This window comes from Schistocerca serialis, chromosome 7, assembly GCF_023864345.2.
Source record: "Schistocerca serialis cubense isolate TAMUIC-IGC-003099 chromosome 7, iqSchSeri2.2, whole genome shotgun sequence".
NCBI classification, from domain to species: Eukaryota; Metazoa; Arthropoda; class Insecta; order Orthoptera; family Acrididae; genus Schistocerca; species Schistocerca serialis.
This window is the reverse complement of record NC_064644.1, coordinates 314265137-314282195: the sequence shown is the minus strand read 5'-3', so window position 1 is coordinate 314282195 and position 17059 is coordinate 314265137. Positions and strand designations below refer to the sequence as shown.

The following is a 17059-nucleotide window of genomic DNA, read 5'->3' as shown; positions in this document are numbered from 1 at the left end:
ACCTGAACATTTGAAAATGCAACGAATACAAATCGGTGCCTGTAAACTATCAATCATTGTTTTGGAGTTCTGGCTTTATCAATTATCGGCACACACACAATGAAAGTGAACAGAAATGGATTATGAAAGCACGCTTTTCACAGCAAATACTTCTCTTCTCGGTTATTCGTTGTATAAACAAAAAGGAATTACAGTACTGAGGCCAGAAGCTTCATATTTTGGTGTCGTATTACTGCATCGAATATGCATTTAAGACCAGAAAAACGTTTGAAGTTGCATTCCTTATGCTGTGTTGTTCACTAAAACAGTGTAACATTTACTATATAAAATAAATATCGCGTGCACACGACAGAAATAACGAACACGAAAGAATTGTAAACACTCGTCTGCTAATGTTTTGGGGGATCCAAGATGGCGGCAGGCCCCACCCACTGGCTTCAAAACATCGTACAGCGTAAGTCTGTAGCGCCATCTCCCCTTATTCTACCTCCATGGCACGGTCACTAATCTCCTGTGTGCGGCAGAGGCGAACACGTCCGCTCGCTGTTACCTTTGCTCCTCGGCGCGCTGCTACGTCATGGGCCGCCGGCTCGCCATTGGCTGAGGCGCGCGACCTTGGCCGAGCGCAGCCCGACGCGCCGCGTGTGTCAGCTGCCACTGCGCCGAGCGGCAATAACAGCCGGCACTAGGGCCCGTTGCGCCGTCTTCCTCAGTCGCCGCGATGGACTTCGTCACGCTGCTGACCAGGGTAGCCACCTTGCTCATCGCCTGCGTGTACGGCGCGCACTTCCTGGCGCGCAACCTCTGGCGCTGGCTGAAGAACCCCACCAACTTCTTCTGGAGGGTGGCCAAGCGGCCGACGCCGCCTGCTGTGCTCAGCGACCCCGCCCTCGGGGAGCATCGCTATGCTCAACTGAAGGTACGCCAAATTGCAGCTTTCTTCCTCTTTACAATCATTTGAACTATCTGATAAAAATTCTCATGCCAATCAATTATCACTTGATAAACTCTGACGGGCGGAAGCTCAAAGCATTATCTTGACAGATATGTGGTCGCATCCATGAATTGGAGACAATCAAAACACAGAATATGAAAAATGGAGTGCAATATGAAAAATGGAGTGCAATGGTCAGACAAAGGAGGAGGGACGAGAGTTATAATTTAACATCCAGTCAATCTAGTGGCTGCTGAACATTTGACACTAGCTCCAAATATAGGAAAAGAGAAAAGGAGAAAGGCTACACAACAGCATTTTGCTGATGATGTCAAAAAAGACAAACAAGCATAAATGGACAAAGTGAACCAAGCAATGATAGAAAGCGTAACCGCAACGCTCCTAATTAAGAGACCAGCGGTTGACCACTACTGCTAATGGAACTTCTGGACAGTATGGTCGTGGTCTATGAAACTTTTTTGCTCCTGACGTCTTGTTCAGAGCTGTGTTGGACATCTTCAGAGGTACTCATGTTTCTGCCGTTTTGCAAACTGACCACACTCAGCCAAATAAGGAGCACCTACGATGATGCCCAACGCAGATCTGGATGAAAACATCACGAACAAAAGACTTTCATGGATCATGACCACACAGCTCAGATTTTTCCCCAACGGCCAAGACAACTGCTCATGAAGGCATTCTCGTCTCGATTGAGTTTGCTGCTTACTGAAGAAATCATCTGAGCTAGCGAGTTCAGTGTCATTGACAATGCACAGAATACCTAAATGATGATGGCATGTTAAGGATATCCTCCGTATTCTCCAAAAATCGGCGCCACTGTAAATTGTTCTAGCGCTACACGAAGTAAAATCAACTTATACGCCTCATGGAAGCATGATATGCCTTCGGGTTAGGGTTTGGCAGTCGCTAGACAGCGAAGTCACTATATACGAAGCACAAACTCAGTTCGACCAGGATGAATGAAAAAACTGGCTGCAGCTTTTCTTTATGAACTATCACAACATTAGCTTGAAATCTTCTCACGAAACTATGGATAACCAAATATACATTTACTTCTGTTACTACTGTGAATAAAAGTCCAGTTTCTTAATTAATGCACTGTCTCTGTCAGTTATGATCATTGGAGACGATATAGGAATTCCACATTGCTGTCATGGACAAGATATACATGTGATATGCTGTTATCTCGACGAAATGTTATGAAGTGATAAGTGCCGATTCCTATCATATGGCCACGAAAAGACATTATCTAATGTGGCGCTGTCCTCGTGTTGACTTGGAATTTTGTGGAGTGAAAGAAATAGAGAGAACGGAGCCTGATGCCAGCACATGTTCCTTTCCTTTCAGAAAGCAACAAGAGGACTGACAAATTTGATGTTTTCACACAGATGGGCTGATCATCTTTGCCAATGCCACACCCATTCATTCTAAGAGGAAGTGCAGAGAGATTCCAGATTTAAATCGGTGCATCGAAACAGTCTTCCTCCTTGCTGACCAAATAACAGATATGTACACTGTTTACGCCGGCCGCGGTGGTCTAGCGGTTCTAGGCGCGCAGTCCGGAACCGCGCGACTGCTACGGTCGCAGGTTCGAATCCTGCCTCGGGCATGGATGTGTGTGATGTCCTTAGGTTAGTTAGGTTTAAGTAGTTCTAAGTTCTAGGGGACTGATGACCACAGATGTTAAGTCCCATAGTGCTCAGAGCCGTTTGAACCATTTTTTACACTGTTTACCACAACGAAAACTTCTGATACTTTCAAGTTATGCAATACTGTGTAATACCTCTGACGAATCACTACTCATGGCAGAGATAGGAATCAACAGCACCAACTGTAAAGGAAAAGAGAGGAGAGTCAGTACAAATAGATAAAATATACTCGGCTCTTCTGAACAAATGGTTCAAATGTCTCTGGGCACTATGGGACTTAACATCCGAGGTCATCAGTCCCCTATAACTTCTTAAACCTAACTAACCTAAGGACATCACACACATCCAAGCCCAAGGCAGGATTCGAACCTGCGACCGTAGCAGTCGCGCGGTTCCGGACTGAAGCGCCTAGAACCGCTCGGCCACCGCGGCCGGCGGCTCTTCTGAACAACTTTAGACGGAATATGAAAAGTAGAGGAGGGATGTTCTGTAGTGCAGACGTCTGCAGTGTGGAGGAAATAAATTATGCCTCCATAGCATAACGCTGTTAGCTGCGAGGACGAAATGCAATGGTAGTAGATGATTAAATGTTTCATATAAGCCAAGTTCTGTGATGTTTTATAAAAAATAAGCTTTTAGAATATACTGCTGTAAATGAAGTCCCATGCTTCTTGACAGAGCGAAGGGGAACGATATACTACTACATCATAATAAACCGTTTTTACAAAAAAAAAAAAAAAAAAAAAAAAACTGAAAGAAGGTATTGCATCTTCGCTTTTCATGGACAGAAGACTAGTTCAGGGTCGCTGACGCAGCATTCTGCTTATGCCAGTTGAGGCCAAGGCAAATAAAGCACCACAAAAGTTTGCAGACTGTTATACTTGGTACGCATAGCTATGGAATTTAAGAATGACTACAATGTTTAATTGTGAGTACTGATTTCTTATGATGATGGCAGTAACTTAAACATAGTATGTCCCAAGAGGAATGGTCCATATTCAGCTATATAACAAGAATGCTCATACGGAGCAAAAAAGTGTACTAAACACAGTCTCAAAAATGCATACGTTAAGAGCTCCTAGAACTTTTTCTGTAGAAGAGACGTGTTTCACAGTAGCGAAGATAGAGAAGTGTTCATAGCTCTTAAGGTATGCATTTTAGAGCCAATGTTTTCTAAACATTTTTTGCTTCGAATGATCGTTCCTGTCATATCAGTGAATACAGACCGTTCCTCCTGGGACATACTGTATAAACAGAAACAATGTGAAAAGCTCGTAAGGCTGCTGCAGGGTACGTTGTGCTGAGAGACAGTTGTTAAGAAATAAATTCGATACATTGTACCGTTTCCGAATTAATTAGTAGTAAAGATAGCCAATCAGGTCGATGCGCTCGCAAATTCAAGCGGACCGCCGGAGATACAGGTAGCAAGGGTCAGTTGTTCTCATAGTACGAGACTGCTCAGCCTTTGGCTTCGATTCGAGCCTTACTACCGTCCCATGTCTAATTTTTGTATCGCTCTGCTGTTCGGTTTTAGAAAACCAAACGAACAACACCTTTGGCGTCACCGACAATGGCGAGCTGCTTGAATTTGCGCGTGTAACGTCCTGATCGACTAATGTCAGGGCTAATTAACTCGGAAGCGGCGCAACGTATCGAATAGTTTTCTTAACAATGATTACTCAGCACTATCTACCCTGTAGCACCCTTATAATCTTTTCAGTCTGTTTCTGACCAACCTGTAGGTATGCTAGTAGCTCATCCGGTAACGAATATGTTTTGAAACGGAGAAAACTTACAGGGTTCAAATCCTCATAGAGAGATTGCAACAAGTGCATACAATGCGTTGTTTATAATTCTTTTCGTCAATGAAGTGTTGAGTGTAGATCCAAGTCTAATCTGAAGAGAGTCAATTCAATTAAGAGCCGTGCATTACAAGACTGTCGCAAGGTTTCTCAAAACTTTATCACGGGAGACTATTTGTAATCATAGTAGTAAGAAATTCCAGAGAACATAACCACCGTTGCATAAGCATTGCATTAGACTGTAGCGTAAAACTAAACACACTGGCTGTGATTTAATTCATGCACCATCTGTGGAACGTTGTCTTCCGTCCGAAGACTGGTATGATGCAGCTCTCCACTTTAATGTACCCTGTGTAAGCCTATTCATCACGACATTCGGGAGGACGACGGTTCAAATCCACATCTGGTAGTCCAGATTTAGGATTTCCGTGAATTCCCCAAATCACTTTCAGGGAAAAGCTGGTATGCCTTTGAAAGCACACAGCTAATTTCCTGCTCTCTAACAAAACAATCCAAGCTTGTGCCTCGTCTCTAATAACCTTGTTTTCGACGGGACTAAATCGCAATCTCCCTTCCTTCTTCATCTCTACATAACTGCTACAACCTACACTCATTTGAACCTGCTTGCTGTATTCAAGCCTTTGTCTCCCTCTACAACTTCAGCTCCCCCCTCCCCTCCCCCCCGCCCCCGTCAGCCCATATGCTTCCCTTGTAAGCTTATCTGTCCGCCGCTGACGTAGAAGACTGCAAACCTTCTTTCCTTCGCGTCCAGGCAAGCTGTGCAGTGACTAGAGTACATTTAAAGCTTACTGGGACAGGGTAAATACTAGCTACAATGAAGTCGATAATTCGATCGTAATATTGGCATTTTAATTTGATATTCCCCACAACTGACAAAATTTACAAAAAAAAGTGTGAATCTCTTTGCCCACCCACGCACTCCTGAGAATTGCATATTAACAATTTCCAATTACGCGCCCCTACTACCGGCAGCTGCGTTGATAAATACTCGGCACCTCGCAAGGATAGCTTCTAGATCGAGAACATTGGGCAAGTTGTTGGAAATGGTTAGGCGTTGGTGAAAATCTCGCTTCTGAGCACACAAAGAGTTCTAACCGCAGGACTCTGCACGGAACACGCGTTGGTGCAATGCTGCGATACAGACCGTATATCTCCCTTCGAAGACGATGGCCAAGACGCCGTCTCCAAGTCCGTACCGCTCGATGGCTGAAGGCGAAGTCCTTCCACAATTCTCTCGTCTCCCACGCGTACGAAAACGCGGCGGAAGATACTCAAAAATGGTTCAAATGGCTCTGAGCACTATGGGACTCAACATCTTAGGTCATAAGTCCCCTAGAACTTAGAACTACTTAAACCTAACTAACCTAAGGACATAACACACACCCATGCCCGAGGCAGGATTCGAACCTGCGACCGTAGTAGTCCCGCGGTTCCGGACTGCAGCGCCAGAACCGCACAACCACCGCGGCCGGGGAAAGATACGCAGTTTCGGCCAATGTCGAACGCTCTATCATCGCCGAAATCCCTCCACTGAGACCTACCCAACGATCGAGTAGGTCATAACGCTCTAGGCAAACGAACTTCCCGTCTTCGCCACGTGTTGCCCAGCACAGGTGGCTCCGGATGCCGGGCTACTCCCAAAAGCGCCGTATTGTCCCACGTTTCCGGTGAATGCTACCTGCCGCCCACGGCGGCCCGGCGAGCTACGGCCATCTGCAGACTTTACATTCCACAGTTCTCAACTTCCGACGCTTTTCACCAACGCTTTAAGTTAATGGCTCAATCCTGCAGACATGCAGGAAGTACTGCTCGAGAGTGCCACATATTTATCATAATTCAATAGAACCATGATCTGATGCCCTTACCAGTCCCTTTATTATTAATACTAATATTGGTAAGCTAACGTGTAAGTGCCCATGTCCTGGCACCTTACACCCTCTATTACGAAACCGACAGTCCTTGATGCTTCAGGACGTGTCCTATAAACTGATCCTTTCTTTTATCTAAGTTCTGCCATAATTTTTTCTTTCTTTCTCCCATGCCATTCAGTACCCTCTCATAAGTTATTTCATCACTCATCCAATCAGCAACATTCTTGTGTATCACTACTTTTCAAAAGCTTCTATTCTCTTCGTGTCTGTGGTGTTTATTGTCCACGTTTCACTTCCGTACGTTCCAGATAAGTAGCTAGAGAAAATATTTCCTTACACTTACATTTATCTTCGATATTAATAAATTTACCTTTTTCTTTTCAAAAATGCCTTTCTTGTTACTGCCGGTCTGCACTTTATACCCCCTCTACTTCTAGCATCATCAGTTATCTTGCTGCTCAAATAGCAAAACTCATCTACTACTTTTAGTGTCTTATTTCCTAATCTAATTCCTTCAGCATCTCCTGATTTAATTCGACTACATCCATCATTCTTATTTTACTTTTGTTAAAGTTTATCATATCATCTCTTCCCCGGTTATCATCCATTCCGTTCAACTGTCCTTGCAAGTCCTTTGCCGTCTCTGACAAAATTACATTGTCATTGGCAAACCCCAAACTTTTAATGTATTCTCCGCTACATTTAACTCCCTTTTTACATTTCTCCTTGGTTTGTTTTTCTGCTTGATTAATGCACAGCCTGAATAACACTGAGGATACCAAACCTGCCTCCATCCTCTTTCATCTACTGCTTCGCTTTCATGTACTTCGACTCCTATTGCTGCTGTAAGCGTTCAGGTTTCATATAACCTTCCACTCCTTTTATTCCTCGTACCGTCAAAATCTTTCTGTGGATCTACAAAATTTAATGCTTTAAATGGAGATTTACCTCTTCTTCAATATATGTGGAACCAAATTAACGTTAGGTTCAGCAGAACTGCTTACTGTCTCAAACAGTTTGCTGTCTTAATTTCATCCATCACACATGATGTTTTTGAAAGCAAGAAAACGTATCGATAATGATTTAAGTAATAAAGCACTGCACCACTTGTGTTTTTTCATCACACCCAATACCTACGTAAATTATTACAGAACATGAAAATCTGTGCGCTACACAGGAAAACACGTAACTTTTTTTTATTTATATCAGTTTGATATCTCCATGAGAAAGAAGAATTTCTAGTTAGGGTGTGAAGCAGTATATCATATGAAGACACTTTCACTCCCATCATGGATCCGACAGAGACAAATTACGTGCCATCTTTCGCTATGTCACTTTGCACTACAACACAACACATCCACACTGCCATTCATCACGCCAACTAGAAATTTTGCTGAGTCATCTTGTATCTTCCTACAGCCAGTTAACTTCGTCACCTACCCGTACACCACAGCATCATCATCATCCGCCAGATCATTTATGTTTGTAGAATGTAACAGCGGTCCTATCAGACTTCCCTGCAGCACTCCTGACGTTACCCTTGCCTCTGATTAACACTCGCAATCGAAGACAACGTACTGGGTTCAGTTACTTATGAAGTCTTCGAGCCACGCACATATCTGGGAACCTATTCCTTTTGCCCGTACCTTCGTTAGCAGTATGCAGTGGGGAACAGTTTCAAGTGCTTTTCGGAAGTCTAAGAATGTGGAATTTGCCTGCTGCCCTTCATCCATGGCTCGCAGGACATCGTGTGAGAAAAGGGCAGGTTGAGTTTCGCACGAGTGATGTTTTCTAAAACGCGCTGACTCGCAGCCAGAAACTTTTCGCCTCAAGGAAATTTATTACATTCCAACTGAAACTATATTCAAGAATTGTGTAGCAAATCGATGTTAAGGATATTTGTCTGTAATTTTGCTGCTACGTTCTTTTACCTTTCTTTCGTACAGGAGTCACCTGCACTTTTTCCAGAACTCTGGACTTCGCGATTGGCGAGAGATTCGCGATAAATGAAAGCCAAGTAGGGTGATAGTACCGTACTGCATTCTTTGCAAAACCGAATTGGGAGTCCATCAGGACCAGGCGACTTATTTGCTTTCAACTCTTTGAGTTGTTTCTTTATGCCAGCGATGCTTTTTACTATAACCTCCACATGGGAGTCTGTGCGACGGCCAAACGACGGTGTGTTTGTGTGATTCTCTTGCGTTAACGATTTCGTAAACGCGAAATTTAAAACTTCGGCTTTCCTTTAGCTATTCCAACACCAGACTGGTCAGAAAATGACTGCATGGAAGCCTTAGACCCGCTTAGGGATTTTTTTCTGTTTTTATGTAGGTATTTTATGTAGATTTTTCCCTTAAACATAATAACATAACGCTTAGGTACACTAACACATTTGAAGTTACGTTAAAATATTATGTGCTATATTCACGCCAATTCATGTGCAACATTTTGTCTGTTCTTGTATCTAGATAACAGACTAAAAGAAAATAGCAAATAAACAAATAGAGCCACAATTTTCTCGGTTTTTCGGAAAGAACTTTCGCTAAGTTATGACGGTCGTAGATGGTGTATGCTTCTCGCATAGATTTTATTAAGGCAGCAGTAGAACTTTTTTAGAGAAACAAAAAATATTTAGGACCGAAACATGACTCCTGTGATATTCATTAAACACAAATGAAGTTCCTTATTTCTAACGTTTACTTTTTTTCTTTGTTCATTATTTAATATATTCTTTTACATCGGATGTTGGCCTACTTTACTTATAAAACTATGAAAAAATCTTTTTCATCATCCGTTCTCTCTAAGTCATCTGACTTTTGTACATACAGCATCATATGGTAAGCAGTGTTATAAGAACTTACATAGATTTAACTTTTTTGTCTCTTTTTCATGACAGTAAACTGTCTGACAAATCCACTTTCTTTTTTCATATTGGTAGAGTAACTGTTAGCGAAAAGTAAAGCTCCCGGCTTCGAGTCCTGGTCCGGCACACAGTTTCAATCTGCCAGGAAGTTTCGTATCAGAGCACACACCGCTGCAGAGTGAAAAAGTTTTATAAGTCTTGGCAGGATATGCTGTACCTGCTAAACCAGAGTCCAAAGGTGTTATTCAAGCAAATGTCATCATAAAGAAAAGCTTACAGAACTGGGCTTCTGAACTAGGTCTGAAGAGCACTTTGGTGAGCAGTGAGTTACCCGTAACGATAAGCAGTCCAAAGTTCGCTGTTAATAGATTCAGTTCCTACGTTATCGCTAGCGGCCCTTCGAGGAAATGAGGTTGAAGTACGCTTTAAAAGGCAGCTTTCTGTCATATGTCACGGTATGCACAGAATGGATGCCACAGAAACTGCATAAACTTCAGTCATGTCCGTAAGCCTTACAGGCAAGTCATCCTGTCTTCCATGCTCTGCAGTGGAACACATGCATGTTAAAAAGGAGTGCCACATATTCCTAGAGGAGGTAATATTTAGTCAAAACTAGGAGAAAAGTTTCTTTTTCTTTTCTTTCTTTCTTTTTAGAAATGTGTGTGAAATCTTATGGGACTTAACTGCTAGGGTCATCAGTCACTAAGCTTACACACTACTTAGCCTAAATTATCCTAAGGACAAACACACACAACCATGCCCGAGGGAGGACTCGAACCTCCGCCGGGACCAGCCGCACAGTCCATGACTGCAGCGCCTTTGACCGCTCGAAAAGTTCCTAAAATTGTACCTGTTGAGATGTGGACTGTTTTACATATGACGAGTAATGTGTAGTATTCGGTAGTGTAAGCCGTCATAATAGATGGCATAGTCAGTTACCACAATACGGGCAGGTACAAATCTTGGAGCAGTCGTGTAGGTGAGTCATAACGATCACTTCAGTATCAATGCATGGACAGGAATTACCGGCGATAGACTCACAGGGCCATGTACTTTAGCAAAAAGATTAAGGGGTGCTGTGTATCGCCGGTTACTGTGCGATGAATTGCCAGCGCTTCTGGAGAACGTTCCTCTTGCAGGAAGACAAGGACTGTGGCTTATGCACCACAGGATACCACTCTTTTTTTCTACGGATCTTGCGACACTACCTCACCGCAACGTTTCCTGTGCAACAGATTGATCGAGGAGGCCCGGTAGAATGGCCTCGCCGTTCACAGGACACGAATCCGTTGATTTCTCGCTATGGGAGCATTTAAAGACATTGGCGTACGCCCAACCCACCGACAATATGAAACGTTACAGTAGCGTGTGACCAACATATGTAGCGCAATCCGACTTTGAGCCAGGTGAATTTGAAAAAGTGTGTGATACACTGCGAAGAAATTCTGAAGAATTCGTCAGGATTCGAGGAACGCATATGTAATAATTCGTAACATGTTGTATACGTCTACGTAGCAGACAGATGGCAATGAGAGGACAGATTGGCTCATATCTCAACAGTTTACTTACTGATTTTCGGATTATCATTATAGGAACTTTACTTCTAGTTTTGATTACCTCTTGTAGGAATATGTGACACCTATTTTTAAAAACCCTGTACTTTATTTTCCTACCCTCACTGTCTTTTAAAATCTGCTCTTCAGATTAGACTGTTATACATGTACATGAATGTTGTGCAATACTTCTCCCGAGTTTAAACAGAATTTTCGTTAGTCTGAGGGCGTAAATAATCATGTTTATTATTTCCACCTTTTTAAAATTATTGGCTAATGTCAAGAGTAATCCATTTACGAATCTGGAATATTTGATAATTCATAGAATTGGAAGGAAAGTCAGCATTGGTCGTATTTTGTTGTTTTATTGTCAGCAAAATCGATTGTCGGTCGCTTAGTGACCATCTTCAGTGCTGTAATATACAATTAAAATTGGTAGGTACTGGTATCAAGCTATAACCACAAGCTTAGAGCGATCACATAAACTTATGTTTATGTGCGATGACTTGTGTTTTGTGATCGCTTTATGCTTGTGGTTATAGCTTGATACCAGTGCCTACCAATTTTAACTGTATATTACAGCACTGAGGATGGTCACTAAGTGACCGAAAATCGATGTTGCTGACAATAAAACAACAAAATGCGGCCAATACTGCTTTTCCTTCCATTTCTATCCACTATTTTGTCGTGGTGCACACAACACGCCATGGAGTCGCCAATCAATACAATTTAATAATTGAGCATCTCAGGCTTTTGGGACTGCAGGTCAAGCGCAGAGAATCAGTTTTTCTTTTTTCAGTGACTACATCCTCTTTTCGTCCTTTATGCATTGCGTATATGAGACAACCCTTAGACTGGGTAGCAACACTTATATAGAAAACTACATTTTAAAGCGATGCTCCAAAAAATTTACAATAGGTGTTAAAATGTCTGTTCTAAGTCTTGTTACATATTGGATGCTTAAGGTTGAATAACAAGTGAACTATTTTTCGTTTACTAATTTTTGTTTATTTCTAACTGGTTTTCGGTTTTCTGGACCATCCTCAGGAAACATCTGACTATCCTCCGCAAAGGGCTCTAGGTCTTAGGTACCCATAACCAAACATTATAAGCAAAAATACAATCCACTTCTACAGAATGATGTACACCAAACTTGTTTTTTAACGTTGTAAATTGCACTTTGCGCAATAACAATATTAAACGCAATAGATAAAAAACTACACAATATTACAGGTTATTTGGCGATGTGTTATAGTTTGTGAGATCGTGACATTGGTTGAGAACTGTCCAATTGGGCACCAGTCATTTAAGTTGTGCAGCAAACTTGTTTTACATTGTCAATTACAGCTTACGCAAAGGACAATATTAACCACAGTATACGATGAAATGAAATGAGCGTTTGGCTCCATTGGTCGGGAGGCCCCTTGCGGGGCAGGTCCGGCCCTCCCTTGGTGCAGGTCTTATTACATTGTACGCCACATTGGGCGACCTGCGCACCGTATGGGGATGAAATGATGAAGACAGCACAACACCCAGTCCCTGAGAGGAGAAAATCCCTGATCCAGCCGGAACTCGAACCTGGTCCCGTAGGACGGCAATCCGTTACGCTGACCACGCAGCTATCGGGGCGGACACAGTACACGATTAAAATACACGATGCACTGTGCTTAATGTTGACCGTTGCGTGTAAAGTGTAATTTACAGAGTTAAAAAACAAATTCAGTGCACATCATTCTGTGAAAGCGAATTGTATCTTTGCGTCTGAAAACTAGTTAGAAATAAACAAAAATCAGTGGAACAAAACCAGTTTGCTTGTTATCCAGCCTTAAATATGGAATTGTTCTACCAAGAAGTGACTGAATAGTGCATAAATAAGACATACTGGATACTTTCGAAAACAACGAGTGTCAAACTGTGTCGAGCACGCAAGGATCCTGTTTGACGTCACGAAACGCACCACTGATTGGGACAATCAACACAGCTCTAGTGAGAATTGGAGAAATGCACGCTACACTCTCGAAATGCTCCCAAAGCAATCATCAAAGAAACAAAAACAGGCGACCGCGATGGTCATGCAGCAGACACTGCCACACCTATCCAGTGTTCCTCAAAGTTGTGCTGCATCAGCACTAAAATGTCATGTTCTTCTTTCACACAGCAAGTGTTAGGGAAAAGTCAGGTAGTACTGAACAGCGGATGGTTTCGGGTAAGAAGTGTATCAAAAATCTACCACTAGTGACAGCACCTGTAACACCACTGTACTGTGAACTACGGAGGAAGAGGACCACGCACACCGTTTTGCTTCGAAGAGACAACAATGTATCAGTTCCTTGTGAGTTTTACCGTGCACAAAGTTAACTTTCGAGTGTTTTATTTTGTTCACATGTAATTAACATTTCATTACTAAGCCATATTTATAAAATTTTCGAAAGACTGGTACTCAGTCAGAAGTAGGCAGTCTCATTTGATCCCACAACAAGCTGGTTTCAGAACAGCCATATGTTGCTCATTGCATGTACTGCAATTAACGCAACACATCGAGGAAAGAGATGTCACCGGGACTGTTTTTACACACTTATTAAATTCTTACGACACAGTCAACGTAGGACTGCTATTCTTAAAAGCGTACACACTAAGATTATTGCATGGCTCAAAGGATTGGAGATCTCCTCTAAAACAGAAGATTCTTTGTCAATTTTCAAGGGCAATGAAGTCGGTGGAGAACACAAAAGAGGCGCCTCTCGCAGGGTAGCGTGCTGTCTCCGTTCTTTTTCAGTATCTACATCCATGACCAGCCACTCTCACAAGGCATTTTAAGTTTTATATACGCAGAAGACTTTAATTCACAGCTCAAGCACTTAACTCTGATATCATCGAAAATCAGAAGCTCATGAACCAGCTGGTTGTCTACTACAAGGAAAACCAACACAAACATAATGCCTCGAATACTCACACCTGTGCTTTTTACCTGAAGAACAACCAGGTGTCAAAGACACTACACGTAGCGATACAGCAACCCCAAAATACTTCGGTGTCACATTAGCATCTATAAAGGCAACAATGTGTACAAACTAGCAAGCGCAACCCAAGACAGTAAGAACTCCAAGTTTTGTGCTACTCGGCTGCGGAGTATGCATGTCCTGAGTGGTGTAACTTTAGCCATGCCAAACAAGTGGACATACCACTCAATGAAACATGCCGTATCACGACAGGCTGTTTGAGATCAACACTAACTGATAAGCTACACTACCCATGCTGTATGGCTCCCCTTTACATATGAAGCGAAATGGAATGCACATCGCACACCACCTTTCTGGATGCCAACCAGCCCGCCGCAAATTTAAAACGATGTGGAGTTTCCCACATACAAAAGAAAATCTCACTAATCATCGCAACAAACAAGAGTAGAAAGGAGGCAAGAAAAAACCCATCTCCGAGACTAGAAGGGAAGAACTTCCCCTAGGACACACAGAGGAGTGGAACATATGGAGACCTTGACCAGAGTATGTTCCGGAGTTGAAAGAGCCAGAAGCAACACGAATATATGCGGTTTATAAGACCAAACGGTGCTGTATGAGAACAGACTACGACCCTCTTTATGAAATGCGAACTATACCCAAACACCTGCATTGTTGAGGAGCTAATGAAGGCAACCCTAAATGCGCTGCACATTGTCACCTTTTGGTCTAAAGTGTTAAGTCTATAATATTACATACTACATGTTTGTTCATAAATAGTTTGTAGTTTCAAGATGTTACCATTTGTAAATTTTATCCATCCTTTGTTGTTATTATGGTGTTGAAGCTACTGACACGGGTAAATAAATAAATTTCGATTAACTGATATTATTCTCCATACAGTAGGCTGTGACAACGTCTAACCGAACTGATAACAAAGAGTATGTTACACTAGTACAGCAGTTCGTTCGAATTATATCGAACAAAGCAATTTTGGGTTGTACCGAAAAAAAAAAGATAGCACCTTTTTTACTTTTTTTTCTTTAGAAGGTGAAGTTGGAAAAGACAGGGCATAAATGGAATGAAATAAATATGAAGGAATCCCTAAAAAAAAAGTCAGACTTTTTGAAATGAGAATCAAGGAAGCGAGTGAGAAATATTCATATCGAAGCAACAGCTGTAATAGACTTTAAAGATTTACTGGAAAATAAAGAAATTGTCATCAAATCTGTTTTAGGAAATAAGTTTTTTCCGAGCAGATTCAGTGATGAACAAGCATATGACCACGTTAAAAATTAGACAGCCAGTATGTACCTTTGAGTAACTTACGAGTTCTGAAACGTAATTTACTGAGCAACTGGAAATAAAACATTGGTTCAATAAAACAAAAATGAAAGTAGGTAAAAGACTTATTATGACTTTATGAAAAAATATGAAGACTTAAGGCTGGAGACAGCCGAACACAAAAGTCTGCTGTGAGGAGCAAGTTTCAGCAAGGAACAAGTTGACAGCTTCTTTGACAAACTAGGTGAGCTGACGGACAAGTTCAACTACACAACCATTTGCGACCCAATTAAAACAGTTTGAAACGAAAACCTTTTATACATTGCAGTTTCGTGTTCGATATAACACTCCACAAATTTAAACGACCAGAATGCAAAGATTAGAAAAATATACAAAATTAATGAATGTACATGCATATGACCTTGAGTTTTGTAAGTTTATTGCGCAACTTTTTCATAGTATTGTTTATTTTAAAGAATTTTACAATATAGTTTTCAAAAAAATATAATAAATTCTAAAAAGCTTAGGCGTCCGATGATATCCGTGGTTCCCCTAGTGGGACCTGGAAGCTTCATAAGTGCCCCATTTGGAAACTGATGATCACTTAATTTAACCGTGCTGTCAAAAGTACATGTCCTGTAAAATGAATACCAACTTTTCCCACCCAAATGTTCATCGAAAATCATTACTGAAGAGATCTAACAGCAATCTCAGTGAGTCCTCTCAGCCCTGCCAGGTGACTGAGTTCTGTTAAAATAACCATCGTCTATGAATAACACACTTACCTAAAAGACGCCATTGGCAGAATTTCACTCCAGAAGTCGCGACATTGACTCCATGCTTGACGCAAAATTGGGTTGTCCTAGTGCTCAGACCTAAAGTGGTACACGTATAGAATTTATTGCTGAAATATCTAACAAACGGATATGCTGCGTGTGCCCTTAGCTCATACCGCACAACACACACTGGTTGAAGGCGCATCACTCTATCACAGCATCCCCAAAACCTGATGTTCTCCCACCACGCCTTCCTTGTCCAGCATACTCAGAACGAATACTGCATGTTCCCTGAAGGAATCGATAGGGTTTGGTAAAAGACAATGTCGTGTGGATGTCTCCTCTAAGGGAACCAATGCTCGTTGTTCGGACGTCTCTACCATCTACATTTATCCTCTGCAAGCCACCTTATGATGTATGGCGGAGGGTACTTTGCATACCACTGTCACTTCCACCATTATCTGTCCCAGTCCCGAATGCTGCATGCGAAGAACGAGTGTCAGTAAGCCACCGAGAGAAACTGAGTCGCTCAAATTTTAATTTCAAGATCTTTTGGCGAGATATGTGTAGAGAAGATTAACTGACCCTTCCAGACACGTACGCTCTCTGAATTTCAACGGTAAACCACACTGTGATACACAACATATGCATTTGACAACAACTTGGCAGTCGCTTCTTAAGAGTATGCCGGCCGAAGTGGCCGTGCGGTTAAAGGCGCTGCAGTCTGGAACCGCAAGACTGCTACGGTCGCAGGTTCGAATCCTGCCTCGGGCATGGATGCTTGTGATGTCCTTAGGTTAGTTAGGTTTAACTAGTTCTAAGTTCTTGGGGACTAATGACCTCAGAAGTTGAGTCCCATAGTGCTCAGAGCCATTTGAACCATTTTTCTTAAGAGTATTTTGTTTATTTGTGGGTTATAAAGTGAGTGCTTATAAGCAGTCGACGAGCAAGGCCATATATATATATAGAGTTTCCACGTATGTGAGGGGAAGGGAACAAGTGTTTGTTCGCATGTAGCACTAGACAGGTTTTAAATATGACGCAAACATCGCTGACGCTCCCACACAAATATATTTGAAAACGGCCACAGGCGGAAACCGTCCAGCAATGTCCTATAATATATAAACGGTGCAAAATAGATCATCTTGCATAACAGAATTTGACAGCCTACTGTTTTTTTTTAATGAATTCATCATTTACAAACTGCGTCGGACTGTGGATCCACACATGAAGCAGTTATTCATTTTTCGTCAGGACGTGCGTATTTTGGACATTTGAATCAATTTCCTTAAAACATTACATTATTTTTTTGCAGAAAGCCAGTAACG

General features: G+C 42.0%; 1 protein-coding gene across 1 annotated transcript in view; it reads left to right on the top strand.

Moving 5' to 3' along the window:
* Positions 1-698: 698 nt before the first annotated feature.
* The window catches only part of LOC126412248 (epoxide hydrolase 4-like), a 58133-nt gene continuing 41772 nt past the window's right edge, over positions 699-17059 (top strand). Inside the window, exon 1 of the mRNA XM_050081746.1 lies at positions 699-919. Coding sequence (XP_049937703.1) covers positions 722-919 — 198 coding nt within the window. The 5' untranslated portion in view covers positions 699-721. The remainder of the gene's footprint in view (positions 920-17059) is intronic.